Here is a 14,954-nt window from a genome sequence, read left to right as displayed (position 1 = left end):
CAACGCAGTTTACTCCTGAAACTACAAAAGTGTTTTGTGGACTCATACACTTCACCCAACCCTCCATTGGCATAGTGGTGAGTAGATAATGAGTGAATTTTTATTTTTGGGGTGAACTATTTTTGGGTGTTTAACAGCAGTCAAGAGTTCAATGCGTGTCTCAGATCAAAGGAATGATAATCCCACTGTTATTATCTGCTTTTATTTAGTGTCCTTTCACTTGCTTCATTCATTCATTATTTTCATCATGTTTTATAATAGAACCTGAAACATGTGAATGTTTGAGGCACACATGTGACAACATTATCACACAAAGAAACAAATTCTGAAACTTTCTTTATTGAAATGTCTGAACATCACAGCGCAACAGGCAGACATAACTGGACAGAGAGAAAACCAAAGAGGATGAAATATTAAAATAATGTTTAGCATTTTGGACTTTTTACTTTGAAACATTAGGTTCTTGAATGTTCTTGTCTCTCCAATTATAAATTTTGAACATCTACTGGTTAGGACACAAACACATAAATAACATCATGATGAAATAAATAAAGGATGATTTAGTTTTCCTCTCATCCAGTTTTTTAATCAGCCTGTGAAAGAGCTGCAAACCCAGGAAGTTAAACCAATTGCAGTTGAGAGAGTTAGTGATGAATGTTTAAGAAGACAGGAGAACGGACTGGAAATAACATTTTGGGCGATCATATGTTAGTGTCACGATGCAGTGAAAGTGATTGTTTGGATGTGTGCTTCAGGTCTTCAAAGGTTCTTGGTCTCTGTGCTGGAGGAAACCACCTTTCCATCCACCAGGGTCTGTGTGACAGTCATCACTTTGGTCTTCACGGTTTTCTGGTCTTCCAGAGCGTCCTGAAGCCTGAACAAAACCATTGAGAATTTTTTTTATAAACCATGACCGACAGAGTTTTTTCAAATCTGAAACTTGGAATAAATAAATCTACTCACACGAAGTCTTCACCATCCAGCAGCCGTCTGTATGTTGCGATCTCGGCCTCCAGCTTCATCTTCATGTTGAGCAGGGCCTCGTACTCCTGCGTCTGCAGCTGGATGTTGTTACGCAGCTGCGTGAGCTCTGCCTCCAGACCCAGGAGGATGGTGTTGAGAGACTCGATCTCCATGTTGTAACGCATCTCTGTGTCCCTGAGTGTGCCCTCCAGAGACCCTTTCTGTGAGCGTGAGGTGAGCGTTAGGGTGGAAAGGAAAGAATGGGTTAAAGTTTTAGAGGGAACCTGGCCGGCCGAGGACAGCGCCATAGCGACGGGTCACCGGAGTGTGAAGCTTGTGTCAACAAAGTAAATGCAAGAGACTTGAAATGAGAGTGCTGAGTCGGTCATTGCAGGGAGTGAAGATGGGTCTGTTTTGAGGTAAATGAAGTGTGTGCTGACAGAGGGACTTCTCACCAGGCTCCTCTGTGACTCCAGCTCGATCTCCATGGTTTGTAACTGTCGGCGCAGGTCGTTCACTTCTGTCTGAGCACCCTTCAGGGCCTCTGTGTTCTGGGAAACCTGGGTCTGCACTTCTGTAATCTGAAATAATGATTGCGATTTAAAGATAAGTCGATTTAAGGCCTTGTTCCTGTTAGTGGGTGATAGTTTCTCTTTACTTGCTCACCTGAGATTCGTGCCACACTTTCAGTTCCTCCTGGTTCTTCAGTGCCATCTTCTCGTATTTGGCCCGAATTTCTGTCATGAGCTGAGCCAGGTCATGTCCCTTAGGAGCATCAACATCTACACGGACTCCTGACTGGGCAATCTGGTTACGAAGCTCCATTACTTCCTGAAGAAACAATAATGGAGGAGTCAATAAGCATTATCAAAAACTTTGAAAGATCTGTTCTGAATCCTATTTTCACATCTACACGAAAAATAGTCCTGATTCTAATTCACTTAAATGGGGCAAATAAAATAATTTCAATCTGAAACCTTTTTGACAGAATAGACAGAATACCCCTTTTATTACCAAAGACTTGAACCATGCCCGGAGATGACTCCGAGCCTCTTCCGAGCATAATCACATGTTACGGTCAGTTAAATATACAGGGGGTCCATGGTCTGGGGCCTACACACTTGATTGAATATTCCCTTCGGTAAACAAATGGCTATGTTTTGGTTTATGTGCGTAAATGACAGTAATTTGGGGTCTTTGGTGTTTTCCCTGTTGCCAAATGTGGATGTGAATCATTTTTTATGACGAGGCTTCCCACAGTATTCTCATAAAGATACTTCAGATTTCTTAAAACCTCCCTCTTCCCACTGAATTTTTTTCTTTTCAAACTTGTTTTGAAGAAAGCATGTCCAGGATGTTTGATGTTTATGCAGACGTGGCATAGTGTGTGACACACAAATTTAACTTAAATACACATGATGGTTATGCTTAAAGGGATTACTGAGATGTGTCCAAGCAAATATTAATCCAGCTCCTCCTAAGGTGTGAGTGTTTGCTTAGATGGTGTCTAGAGATGTTTTAAAAGTGATAGAAATGTCAACATACTCAACATAGTAGCTGCAGGAAAACAACCTTTGACTAATATTTGACTTGAAGGGTCATTCTGGTTAAAAATAGAGAGATATTGAAGCAGTAAATTTACGAAAAAATATTCTCTGCGGTGTCACGAATGAATGAATAAAATGAATGCCATTTTGTGCATCAAGAACAACGGACACATGCAAGGATATCGCTGACAACATTACCATAAGGCAATTCAAATGGAATTTATAATTTGAACTTTATATCATAAAATGTATTAATCTAATCCTTTTACAATGTTTTTTTTGCTAAAGTTTGGATTCTGTCATTTTTTACGATTTTTGGATAAAAACATTTTTTAAATTCAAAGTGGGAGGGGCTAATTTGGAAGTAAAAATGTGATGTTACTGTGCACCCATTAGAAGTTAGCAACATGTGGATCAAATCGTAATGGTTCTTGCTAAAGAAATCAGATGAAACCACACCACACCCACTCAGTCCAAATGAAGCAGATTACCTGACATGTGATGGACAAACTCTTAATAAATAAAAACGACGATGTGTTTACCAAACGTAAACTCATTGAGTCATGAAATTTTTATCTCACAGAGTTGTACTTTTGGATTCAATGCCGTCAAACTCACGTTTTCATGGTTCTTCTTGAGGTGGATGAGCTCCTCCTTCAGAGTTTCGATATCGCTCTCCAGATTCATGCGGCTCATGTTGGTGTCGTCGATGAGCTTCCTCAAACCGATAATATCGGCCTCCACCGACTGACGGATGGCCAGCTCGGACTCATATCTAAACAGCACAGGGCAGGGAAGTGAGGATAACGGGAGAGCCTAATACAGCTGCCGACACAAAGACTGAGCTAACTTTTATAGTTTTACAATCCGAGTGGATGTTTAATCAACTGAGAATAAAACATCTACTCTCCAATAATCTTTCTTCTCAGTTTAGATACAGTATATGGTCATTTTGTTTGGATTGTAAGCAAAAGTCTACACTGTTGCAGCCACCTGTGTGGCTGCAACACCCCCACAGGCTATGATGCGAAGGTTATGATTTATGACTACACGACAAATGCCTGTCTCTTTACACTATGTAAAACAGGGTGTGCTTACGGCTGTCTGACATGGTGTTTTACAGACTCAGCGGTGCGGTTCTTACTTTACTCTGAAGTCATCGGCTGCGAGGCGAGCATTGTCAATGTTGAGAACCAGGCGAGCATTGTCGGTAGTGGCATCAAACACCTAGAACAGGAACAAAAGACTTATTTGGATGTCAAACTGGAGTCAGGGACATGCACAGAACAAACCAACGGCTGGGTAAACATTTACACCAAAGAGCTGACAAAAGGCTTTTCTTTTTTAGTTTAAGTATTACTTGTTACCACATAATAACACCTTGTAGGTGTATGTTAAATGTACGTTTTCTTTGCCGATGAACCTGGTTTCTTGCCAGTAAAACCACAACTGGTCATATTTACACAGTTTTTGTATAATGGGACAGAATGTGTGAGGTGACGGCAAACAGTGGTGCTCCAGCCCTGGAGCTGGGCTTTAGCCTTTATGCTAAGCTAAACTAAGCAGCTGCTGGCTGTACTAATAGGTTTAGCGTTATCAATTTCTGTTTGTAAATGTGGATGGCGTCAAAAACCAGGTGGTTGCAGTATTTGCTTTAGCAGTCACTGTGGGGTAGATAAAGGCTGGGATGGACGACAGGGGGGGCATCCAGGTGGCAGAGTCCGACAGCCAATCAGCGGCTGCCAGACAGCCACTGTCCTTCCACGCCTCAGGAACGTGATCTTTCCCGTCAGCAGGGCAGGATGGGGACAGATGATTTGCATGAGGCAAGCTGTTATGGCGGTTGAGTGTGTGGGCGTTTGTGTGTGTGTGTCAATATGAGTTTGCATGGGTCAGTCGAATATGCTGTCGTGCGAGTCTGTGTTTTGTCCGATTTTTGCATCACGCCATAAGAAAAACGACTCTGTGCTGACCCTGGGTTGTTTGGATGACCTGTGGCCCTGGGCTGTTGGTAGAATAAATATAACCTAATTTCCAAGAGTTTTGATCTTATGTAATGTTATGAGTATGATACGATTTTAGGAAATCAATGGAAAACTCCTTCTAAACTCCTCTTTGCCTTCCATTTTATTTCATTTTGATCATTTTAAAATACTTTTATTTGAGTGGAAAACTGAAAAAGGGCACGCACACTTTCCTACAGCAAAAACAGTTTCTCACTGGGTACGTCCCAGTGGAGACCAACTGGAATGTTCCATTTGGAAATGACTGTGCTTGACTTAATTGAAAATGGAAAATGGAGCTTTTATTGAAATGTGGCAGAGACTGGAGGGTTACACAGTCCAGCCTCTCTTTCAGTCAAATCTTTTTTTTCTCTCTGGAGCATTCACGGGGGCAAAACCTGGAATGAATGACTGACAGATTGTCCTGGTTGTGTAATGCCCTCATTTTCCTTCAGTCCCAAAATCATTTTGCACTTAATAACTTCGCCAGATGTGTTTGTATGGGGAGTTTCATGTAAATGTGAAATGAATGGTGTTATCAGATTAATTAATTATAAAATACAGAACATAAAGTCACTGAGCTAATATAATAATCTCCACCCTGTAAGGTAACTGAGTTTCCCTTCTTTTCCTATCCCTTATCAGCTTCTGTTTTATGTATCCACAGTAGAAACGACTATACTGTATGTTCAGTCCCATTGTCCAACTGATGACAGATTATTTGTATTGCACCAAACAAAGAGGAAAAAGGTAGTTGAAGTCTTGACGTACAGGCCTGTAAATGGAGCCTTCTACAGCCTGTAAAGTCCCCAGACTGGCGTTATTTGTTTCTCTCTGCTTTCCTGTCTCTCTGACCCCTGATGCTCCAACATTCCTCCATCATATTGTTTCCGGTCCAGCCCTCAGCCCCTGGCCCAGTGGGCACTGTGCTGAGGATCAGCAGAAACCCAATCAATCTCCTCTATTATGAATCTACAGAAAGTCAGTAACTCTATGAAGCCGAACTTAGTTCAGGTGTACAGAATATATTGGATCGATTACATTTACAGTGGGAAATGATTTACGCGTTTCTTCTTAAGTCACACAGGTTCAATTCACCTATCCACCATAACCTCCCTCCCTCCATCCATCTGCTTTCGCTCAACATTTAATAAATGCACATTCCCCTGTCTGCCCTGACAACGCTCCCGCAGCCCCCTCCTCACCTTCCTCCTCAGGTCGTCCAGGATGGCCTGGTACTTGCTGTAGTCTCTGAAGTCGGGTCCGCTCTTCTCCAGGGCCTCCTTGATCTTAATCTCCAGCTTGTGGTTGGCCTGCTCCAGGTTCCTCACCGTCTCCAGGTAGTTGGCCAGCCGGTCGTTCAGGTTCTGCATGGCAAACTTCTCGTTGCCCATGATGTCAGCGCTGTTCCCCCCGGCGCTCACCTGGATGCCACTGGAGAAGCCCCCTGATCCGGAGCCCATTGACATCCCAGCACCCAGCCCACTGCGTACGCTGGATGAGACGCTGATGCGGCCCCCACCGGCCCCACCATGGATAGTGGGGGCCCTGTAGACAGGAGCAGAGGTACGAGTCATTGATATAGCAGGAGACCTGCTACTAGTGGAGGAGCGCATGGAGTATGTAGTTTGCTTGGAGGTTTTCATTGTTGCTGTAGAGTGTGAGACTCAGTGAGACAGACAAGGAGCGAGAGAGAAGCACAGGCTGGGCGGGCTGAAATGGGAGCTCACAGACACAAGGCAGGAGGAAAGGAAAGCTGTTAAACTATATAAACCTTGTGGGCCCTCAGGTCCGCCCCTCGGACCACTCCCCCTCACCCTGAGTCACCTCCCTCTTTTCCACAGGCCTAGACCGCAGGGCTGCTCACAGCGCGCCTTTGTGATCCAAAACCTCCAAAGTTGGTCAGTTCTGAGGTCTCAGGGGGATTCATTAAGTTGGAGATTTGCGAGTTGGAGAAAATGAAAGACATTTTTGTTATAGACATAAATGAAACTAAATTTGACTTTATTGTTAAAACAGTAAAGTGAAAGAAATAATTTTATTTTTTTATTTTAATGATACTCATTAATGAGATTTTTAAACCAATGATAATTTTAAGTTAAGTAAGTCGTAAGTGACACTGACGAAGCTATGCAGACAGCGAGTAAAATGTATTCATTGTTAGTTTAAGTCTCCTATAATAAAGATAATAAAAGAACACCAGGCACAGTCCTTAGTTACGTATAAAGCTTCACCTTGAGAAGAAGGTTTCAATGTTGGCATTTGTTACAAATAAGTGAGGTATGCCGCTTTCACAGACAATCACCAACAAAATGAAGTTGCATGAATGAACATTTTTCACATTGAAACCTTAGACTCAGTTGCTTCACTCTCCCCCACCCTAAAAAGCAATGGCGACATTTCAGGTAATTTTTTGAGAATTAAGTTGAGACACGTCTCAGGATTGGTTCTGTCAGCGATATAATCATTGCTTTTCGTCACCGTGCGTGATATCAGGTCATGTCACACCTGGAGAAACGTCACGTCCATAGTCATTTTCAGGAAGCATGGTAAACATAAACTAGAGGGGCACTTGGAGAGTGCACACCTCCGCCAAGGCTGATTGACAGACACATTCGGAGCATCATACGGATCAGCAACAATTTTCACCTTTTATAACATTAGCACTCTACATACGGCTTTTTTCATGAAGTTCTCAGTATTTACTGAGAACTTCACAAAAAAAGTGGAACAACACCCGATCTGACCATGTGGAAGAACCCTCCCTCTTAATCAAATCCACAGCAAAAGTTGATATGTTTGTATTTTGCTCCTTCCCCAATTTAATTCCACCAAATTGGTTTACTAGTTTTGCGTAATTCTGCTAAAAGACAAACAAACTGATGCACAGCAACAACAAAAATAACCTCCTTGGCAGAGGTAATTCAAAAAATGATCAGCAACCATACAAAGCACATGATTTATCGTTAAAGAGAACACAATTGTAATCTTTAAAAAAGCTTTATGGTGAATTAACATTGAGTAGGTAAATCAGATAAGTATTTCTGATGTGTTAGGTAGCTCCAGATGTTATGTCAGTACGATGTGTTATCTGTTCAATGTAGCCGGATGTGTGTCTGATTGTCCTCCTTCCATAAAGGATGTGGCCAAACAAAGGAACAATTCCAGTCTCCCTGGTAGATACGTAGGAACAATGACTTTCCCAATCTAGTAAACATGTTCCAGAAGTCCCCCTGCAGTTTTTTAACACAAGCACATTCCACTCACTGCACCTCTGAAGCTACCTGTTACTGGCTAATAATATGAATCCACCCTTTTTCCTTCAGGTTCTTTGCAATGTAAACATTTTCTTTTGTCTGTCATCAAACCTAATATTCTGTAAAATCAACGGGCAACAAAGATAAAGAAATATTTGGAAATCAAAATGTTCCTCTCCCACCCACGCTTTCCTTTATCAGCATCAACTTGTTCTGCAATAAAATTCCTGTGTTTCTCTGTGGTCCTGTTGAGTCTCCTCCTTTGCACTTGGTTTTTTGTTTGTTTTTCAGGAAGGAACATGCAGCAGGATATTAAAGTTTAAAGATCTCCTGATGAAATCAAAACAACTCTTGTTGTCACTGAGCGGGCAAACAAAAGGGATCCCTGCTAAGCATAGCAATAAAGAACCGTGGCAGCCTCAAAACATGTTTTTTAAAATAATAATGATAATAATGACAGTGATGACAAATGCATCAAAGATTATTTTTGTAAGTTGTTGTATAAAAATGTTGACGACAAAGGCTGTGACAAACGAAGGGGGGAGACAACGAGAAAGCAAAATAAAAATCAAGGTGGGATTACTGACAGAAGATAAAAAAGATGTTTTGATTTCCTTTTCCAAAAGTGAGTCGTCCCATAACACAGACAGAACCAGCATGAAATCTGTTTTACAGCTGGCTGGTTTTCAGGTTTTTGTTTGTCGAGCAGTGATGGTGATGACTCCAGCGTTTTGTCTGGCCATGCCCAACAGAGAAAACAAAGATTAAGGTACAGACATGATCGCAGTATTTAAAGCAGATCATGGGATTTAAGTGTCAGACCCACTGGATATGTAAGACAAATGATGGAGATTACTGTAGGCCTGATTGGAGCTTTTCCGTGTAAATCAACATGTTTTAAATGCTAAAACAAAGTTATTCAATCAATGAGAGGTGAGATCAACGACTGATGCTGCTCTCATGTCTTAGTCAAAGACTTAAAACTTACTCGACGTGTCCAACTCCAGCTCTGCTGTAAGGCGACAGCAGTAAGGGTGGGCTGGGCTGGTGACCTCACCAGACTGTCTCATTGTGGTTCAGCCTTCATGGTCTACATGCCCACAAAGCAGACGGCAAAGAATTGGGACACAGCTTGTGTGTAAATAGAGCTGAAGCCGGAATATTGTTAGCTTAGCTTGGGTCAGCATTAAGACTGGAGACGGGTAGAAAAAGCCGACCAACAACTCTGAACGTCAATTATTGGGTTATTTTACATTTCTTGAAAAGAAGACATGAACCCATGGATATATGAACTGTACTGCTAAGTATTCAAAGGAAGCTAAAAGCTGAAATTATTTCATGAAGACCAACAACAGCACAAATTGACTGTGCATAGCAGGGGCGGATCCAGGGGACCCAGCTAAAATCTGATTGGCCCCTGAAGTGCCCCTTTCCTGTCAGTAGTCTTAAAATAAATAAATAAAAACAATGAATATGACGAATTGGTAAGAATATTCTTTTTCAAAGCTTTTTTGAAGATCAAAATGTTCTTGGAACAAGGAAACATTTTCAAAATATAATCCAAAATGTGTGGCGTTGCTGAAAGTCAAGAGCTAACAGTAAACAAGGAATGATTTAAATGTTCACCTTACTGAATAGGGAATTGTGCATGGATCCTAGACATATAACACAGACATATTTGTGGACTGATTAAACAAAGAAGACACAATGTGTTAATGAGAGGTGTTGGAATGCTTATTCTTACACTTCAGAGACAGTCAGTCTGGCTCACTGCTTCCGCTCATTTATGTCTACTGCTAAGCTAACCACATCCAGCTCTGTGCCTGATGCACGGACATGAGATCGGTATCTATCTTCTCAGTTTACTCCCAGAAAACAATGAGTTGAAGAGAAGTTCACAGAATGTAATTTGTTTCAGGACAGGTCCTTTGTTTCTCCAGGCTTAATAGGAACAAGAACACCTTTCATCCAGGTGTGTGAAATACAGTAATGTGTTTACTCATGTTTCTTGGTGTTATTACAGCTGTCCATGAACCATTCATTGGATTCTTATTCACTGTATGTAAACCACCCATGTTATGCCTTGGATCATGTGCACAGTTTATATGACATTTTGACTTCAGAGACAAAAGTCTTCAAATCTTAACGGAAAGATCTTTTAACTTCTTTGATTGACTCTTGTTTTTTTCATGCTTCTTTAATGGTTTTAAAACATAAAAGGGAAAAATATCAGGTTTTGAAAACACCTCTCTGAAACGTTTGATGTGAAACATGATTCCTTCTTTTGTCTGGCAACGAAGCCACATGGGACTTACCTCCGAGGTTCTGGCCCAAACTCAAGAATTTTTCTCTGTCATTACCCTGATAGTCATCACACGACATGAATGGTTTTCCCCTTCAAGCTAAACGCTAATCTCAGTTCCTACCGGGAACAACCAGCAGAACGCTGGTTGTTCCCGGACATATTAACAGACCATGGATGACTTCTGGTTTCATCAAAGTGTTATTAAGTTGCTGTTATTATCCTGTGTACAGATATAGTCTCATGAAGAGTATGAGTTTTTTAATATTAGTTAATAGGTATTTTAACTGTGAAAAACGTTGTTTAATATACAGTTATTTAGGAAATCTTTGGTAAATTTGCTATCTGTTTTCTTCTTGTCTCCATTTTATACTAGCTTTCACCTAGTGTGAACCTTCGCTCGTCTTGCTGCAAGAGCGCTAAATTAACTTACTGTAAACTACGGGGGAACAGCAGGATACACAATTTTCTGTCGTAAAAAAAGAATCACTTCCAGGCGATTGGAGAAATAAATTCTAAGTGAAAGTCAGTCTCTTTTGATTAAAATCAGACTGAGGCAACCCTTCAGTGCATGAAATGAAAAAAGAGAAACAATGCATTGTTTCATAGATACAGAAATTTATTTTGGGAAATGCAGGCAAAAAGCTCAAAATGACAGTCTGACAGATCAGTGTGTGGAGCGCTGGTCATGGGAGGGGCCAACCTAAACCTCTGTTTACTCTACTCCATCACCCGTATCACCCTTATCAGCCTCAGGCAGTAATGTCACTGACCAGAATGGATCATGAGTCTGGGAAGTTACACCTGCAGTCTGACACACTCTGCCAGGACTCACTTTTGCCAGATATGTGTGAGGGAAAGCGGTCAAATATGCTTTTGCGACCACCTATGGTATTTCTGCTGTCAGTGTAAAATTCACCTGAATAGACGTCACTTTCCTGTTTGGTTCTCTTTGACGGTTTGTGTTTTGAGTTTTTGTGTTTGTCATGAGTTTGACTCATGATCATCTGATTAAGAGTTGAAACTCTTTTTCTTTGCTGGGGTAAAAAAAAAAGAAAGCTGGCTTGAATAGCTTATTGAGACTGAAGAGTCCTTGTTCAGTCAGACCATCCTTTCTCTGTTCTGACCTCAGCGGGCAGAACACCCACAGATAGGGCTAAATCAGAGTGCTCCTGACAGACGCAGAGGACGACCATTGAGAAGCTTCATTTACAGGTCCGGCCAAGGGATTGTCCAGTATCTGACCCAGGGTCACCTACTCACCAAGCCCTTGGGTGTTAATCACTAAACACCTCACTCAGTAGGAGGACAAACCCTTACAGATGATTTCAGTGACTCTCCCAGTAAAACACAGAGGCCTTCAGTCAGCTTACTAACACAGTCACTCATTTACTGTCAGTCCAAGGGCTGCGATATACTTGCACTGCCCGTTCTTTTATCTTTGACTCAGACAGATCTTTTTTCCTCTGATTTGCGTGCAACTAACATAAACAAAGATGGCGAAACTCAAGAAAATAACATTTTGCTAATGTTACGATCCTGACTGAAAAAGCGACGATCACGCAATGTGGGTAATTCCAGACGTTGCCACACAGCTTGTCTTCAAAACTCTTCGCTATTTCATGCCAACTGACCCTGTCAAAGGACTCGCTTACTGCCCCAACCTATTATGTGGCTACTGCATTTTCTGAGAATGTGCACAACCTATGCACCAAATGGACGCAGGATCACAAAGCATTTTGAGTACACATTTGAGTTGACAGCTTATATATCGCTGCCCTAACATGTCATCTGAAGGCACAGTGACACCTCTGACTGGACGTGAGGATAGGCTGCGTGGTCGGGAGACAGCTGACAATAGCATTGAGAGATTGTAGCAGCATGATGGCATTCGTAATGACTCACTAAGGGGGGGCTGGTGGAGGTGCAGGGGTTATTGTGGGGGCACAGACAATTTACAGGTGTGTGGAACATTCCTACCAGGTCCAGTGGCTCGCTTCAGACGACGCTGAATCACCGATCTGTTATGAGACAATGTGATGTCGGGAAACTGCTCCTGTGTGTGTGTGTGAGAAAATGACAAGGGTAGACACAATGTCAGAGGGTGTTTTTCCTCTGCACCCGTTTCATCAAAACAAGTCACAATGGATCTGAAGATGATTAAGAGAATGACTGGCGGTTGATTCCAGGAAGTCTTGGCTGTGAACTGTCAGAATAACTTTGTAACCTTTTAACAGGTTTATAATGAATGTGGGCAGGCAAATGTTTTGGTGAATTACAATGTGAGTAAAGCATGACAGCTGTTCACCCATATCAGCACATAGGTGCCACGGGTTTAATCAGGGTGTTGTCATTGTTGAAAGTCGGCAAGTTTACTGGAGAGGAGGAGCAGAAGGACGGCAAAACAAAAGGTGAGGTGAAAGGTCAATGGTCTGGGTGGAGTGAGGTCAGGCTGGAGCTCTGGAAAAAAAAATAACATGAAAGGTGGGCTGCAGATGAGTTGAATGTTTTACGGAAGCAAATAAAGGAATAATAAAAAAAAATGTGCAGGGACGCACATGATGCAAAACCTTTAACATCTGGTTTCTGAAACGGTGAAGTTGAAACTAAATTAAAGTCTGAAGATTATGACTCTGTATTGAAGACCTCTTGGCATCAGAAAGGCATAATCTATCAGGAAGAAGTGAACAGGAAATATAACTAACAAAAAAAACTTTTGTTTCCTGCAGCTGAGATCCTTCCACTCAACTTTGCTTTAGCTCAGTGACATAGAGAAGTGAGGGAAATGCACGTAGATTTATTTCAAGACTGCAGTCCCAGTCACATGTGTAATTAGGGCTGGTCAATATGACTAATAAGGTCATCATCCATTAATGATAAATGTCAAACCATGATTGTTCTCAAGTTAAAACGCTGAGTAAATTCTTATAATCGTAGTAGGTGGTCCAATTCAATGGTAGATAAACAAAGCATAGGAAGTGACGCTTGAGATATGAGTTATCATCCCGCGTCCCTTGTGTGATTGGGTTAAGGCAACAAAAACCTAGGTATGCTTAAGTAGATCAGTTATTCTCTAAATATATATGAAAGAATATGATCTTTCCCTACGCTAAAGCAAAAGCTTTAAACTGACTAAACTGTTATTTTGTAGGAAAACAAATTCAACCTGTCAGTCACTGATTTGCAGTTTGTATTTTTTATTAAAAGGTTACATGAGTTAAAGGGCAGACACTGGGTGGAGTAGAATGATTTAGATTTCAGGGATGGGAGTGGGTTGCGGAGCTGGGAAGATATTCTACAGAGGAAGACGGATTCGTGTGTGTGTGTGTGTGTGTGTGTGGGTGTGGGCGGGGGTCATTTACGTATCTGTGAAGGTGGAAGGGATCTGGCTAGGTAATGTACTTGGGATAGCGTGTGTGAACGCTAACTCCTTGGAAGAAAGGATTTGTTAGGATGCTGCAGGGAAGGCTCACGGAGGGTGTGTCAGTCCTGGAAAAGTGTTATAGGGTGGAGGGTTCGGTCAGTATAGGCGAGCATTGTATGAGCATTCAGGGAGCTTTGGATGGGAATAGGAATTTAAAAGCAGGGCAAGGTCAGTATCTGACACAGAGGAACGACATTTCAGCAGGATAATGCTCACTGATTGTAATAACTCGTACGTTTTCAAAGAGGCTGACAGTAAGATAGACAACCACGTGCACTGTATATCATAGGCACACAAATAGTTGTGGATGTGTGCTGTCTTAATCACTTTTTTGATCCTTCAGTTTCTTTCTTTCACACACATTCTTAGCCACCATGTCTCCTCCTCTTCCCCATCACCACCCACATTCCCGCTCTATAATTGCTCCCAGAATCCCTCCCTCTGACGCACGGCGCTTCTAGGTAAAGAAAGTTCCAAACTTATCCCATCACCATGGCGACGGGAAACAAATTTGCAGGCTTCATTTTGGGAAAGTGCTCTGCTCAGCCGTTATTTTATGACCCCACTGTGCACGCATGATGGGCCTGTATGGAAGCTTCTTGGCAAATCTTCCATGGAGTTGACACGCCACATTTCACAAGCGCGCGCAAGAATGTACCGCGGTCGTCAGGGTCCAGTTTTTCAACGCTGTTCCCTGCTCCCCTCTGTGTCTGAACTGCTGGGCTGCATGTTTTCAAACACAATGGATTCATTTGAGTGGACAGGCCCAGTGTGAAAAATGTTCTCCGAAGCGCTCTCAGTCTCAGTCAAGGATAAAAAGAATGAAAAGAAGGGGGAGAGAGAAAGAATGACCACTGTCTGGTTTCAGAGAATGTTAACACTGGCCAAGTTTGACTCTTAAAAGAATCAGTCATTGACTGAGATGTGAGAGGCAAGTGTTCCTGGTCACAGCAGAGGCATTCAATTTGAGGCCAATTACATGGGGCAGATCCACGGTTGTGCAACACACTAAATGTCAACTCATCAAAAGTTGATTTCATAAGCAATTAAACGCAGCCTTTCTCAATTCAATACACTTCACTGCTACTCCTCTACTTGGTCTGGTAAAACCAGTAGCTTATGGTGGCTGACGTAGCCAACATTGTTGAAGGGGGACTGGTTTACAAAGACTGCAATCCCCTGTTGGGCAGAATTTGATGCTTGTCAGTGTTACAAGCTATGGTCACTATATACGAGTTAAAGAGAGGTGTATCTTGGCAACGGTGTGTTTTATTACATGAGACGAGAAGGCTATGTTTTCACCCCTGTCCGTTTGTTGATTGGTTCTTTTGTTTGTAAGCAAGACTACACAAAAACAACTGAAAAGATTTCCACAAAACCTGGTGGAAGGCTGGGGAATTGCTCAGGAATTGGTCAGGAAAGAATCATCATTAGTTGGATCATGGATCTTGATTAAAC

General features: G+C 42.0%; 1 protein-coding gene across 1 annotated transcript; it reads right to left on the bottom strand.

Moving 5' to 3' along the window:
* Positions 1-323: 323 nt before the first annotated feature.
* On the bottom strand, positions 324-6,272 carry LOC118111094 (keratin, type I cytoskeletal 18). Its single transcript, XM_035159421.2, has 7 exons — positions 5,719-6,272; positions 3,655-3,737; positions 3,129-3,285; positions 1,630-1,794; positions 1,419-1,544; positions 964-1,184; positions 324-874 (listed from the first exon to the last, which is right to left on the bottom strand). The coding sequence occupies exons 1-7, from the start codon at positions 6,157-6,159 to the stop codon at positions 760-762; spliced, it is 1,308 nt and encodes a 435-aa protein (XP_035015312.1). The 5' UTR covers positions 6,160-6,272; the 3' UTR covers positions 324-759.
* Positions 6,273-14,954: the final 8,682 nt, after the last annotated feature.

The sequence above is a fragment of the Hippoglossus stenolepis genome, chromosome 6 (assembly GCF_022539355.2).
Source record: "Hippoglossus stenolepis isolate QCI-W04-F060 chromosome 6, HSTE1.2, whole genome shotgun sequence".
In the NCBI taxonomy this organism is placed as follows: domain Eukaryota; kingdom Metazoa; phylum Chordata; class Actinopteri; order Pleuronectiformes; family Pleuronectidae; genus Hippoglossus; species Hippoglossus stenolepis.
The sequence above is the reverse complement of the archived record's forward strand: the minus strand, read 5'-3'. Positions and strand labels throughout refer to the sequence as shown.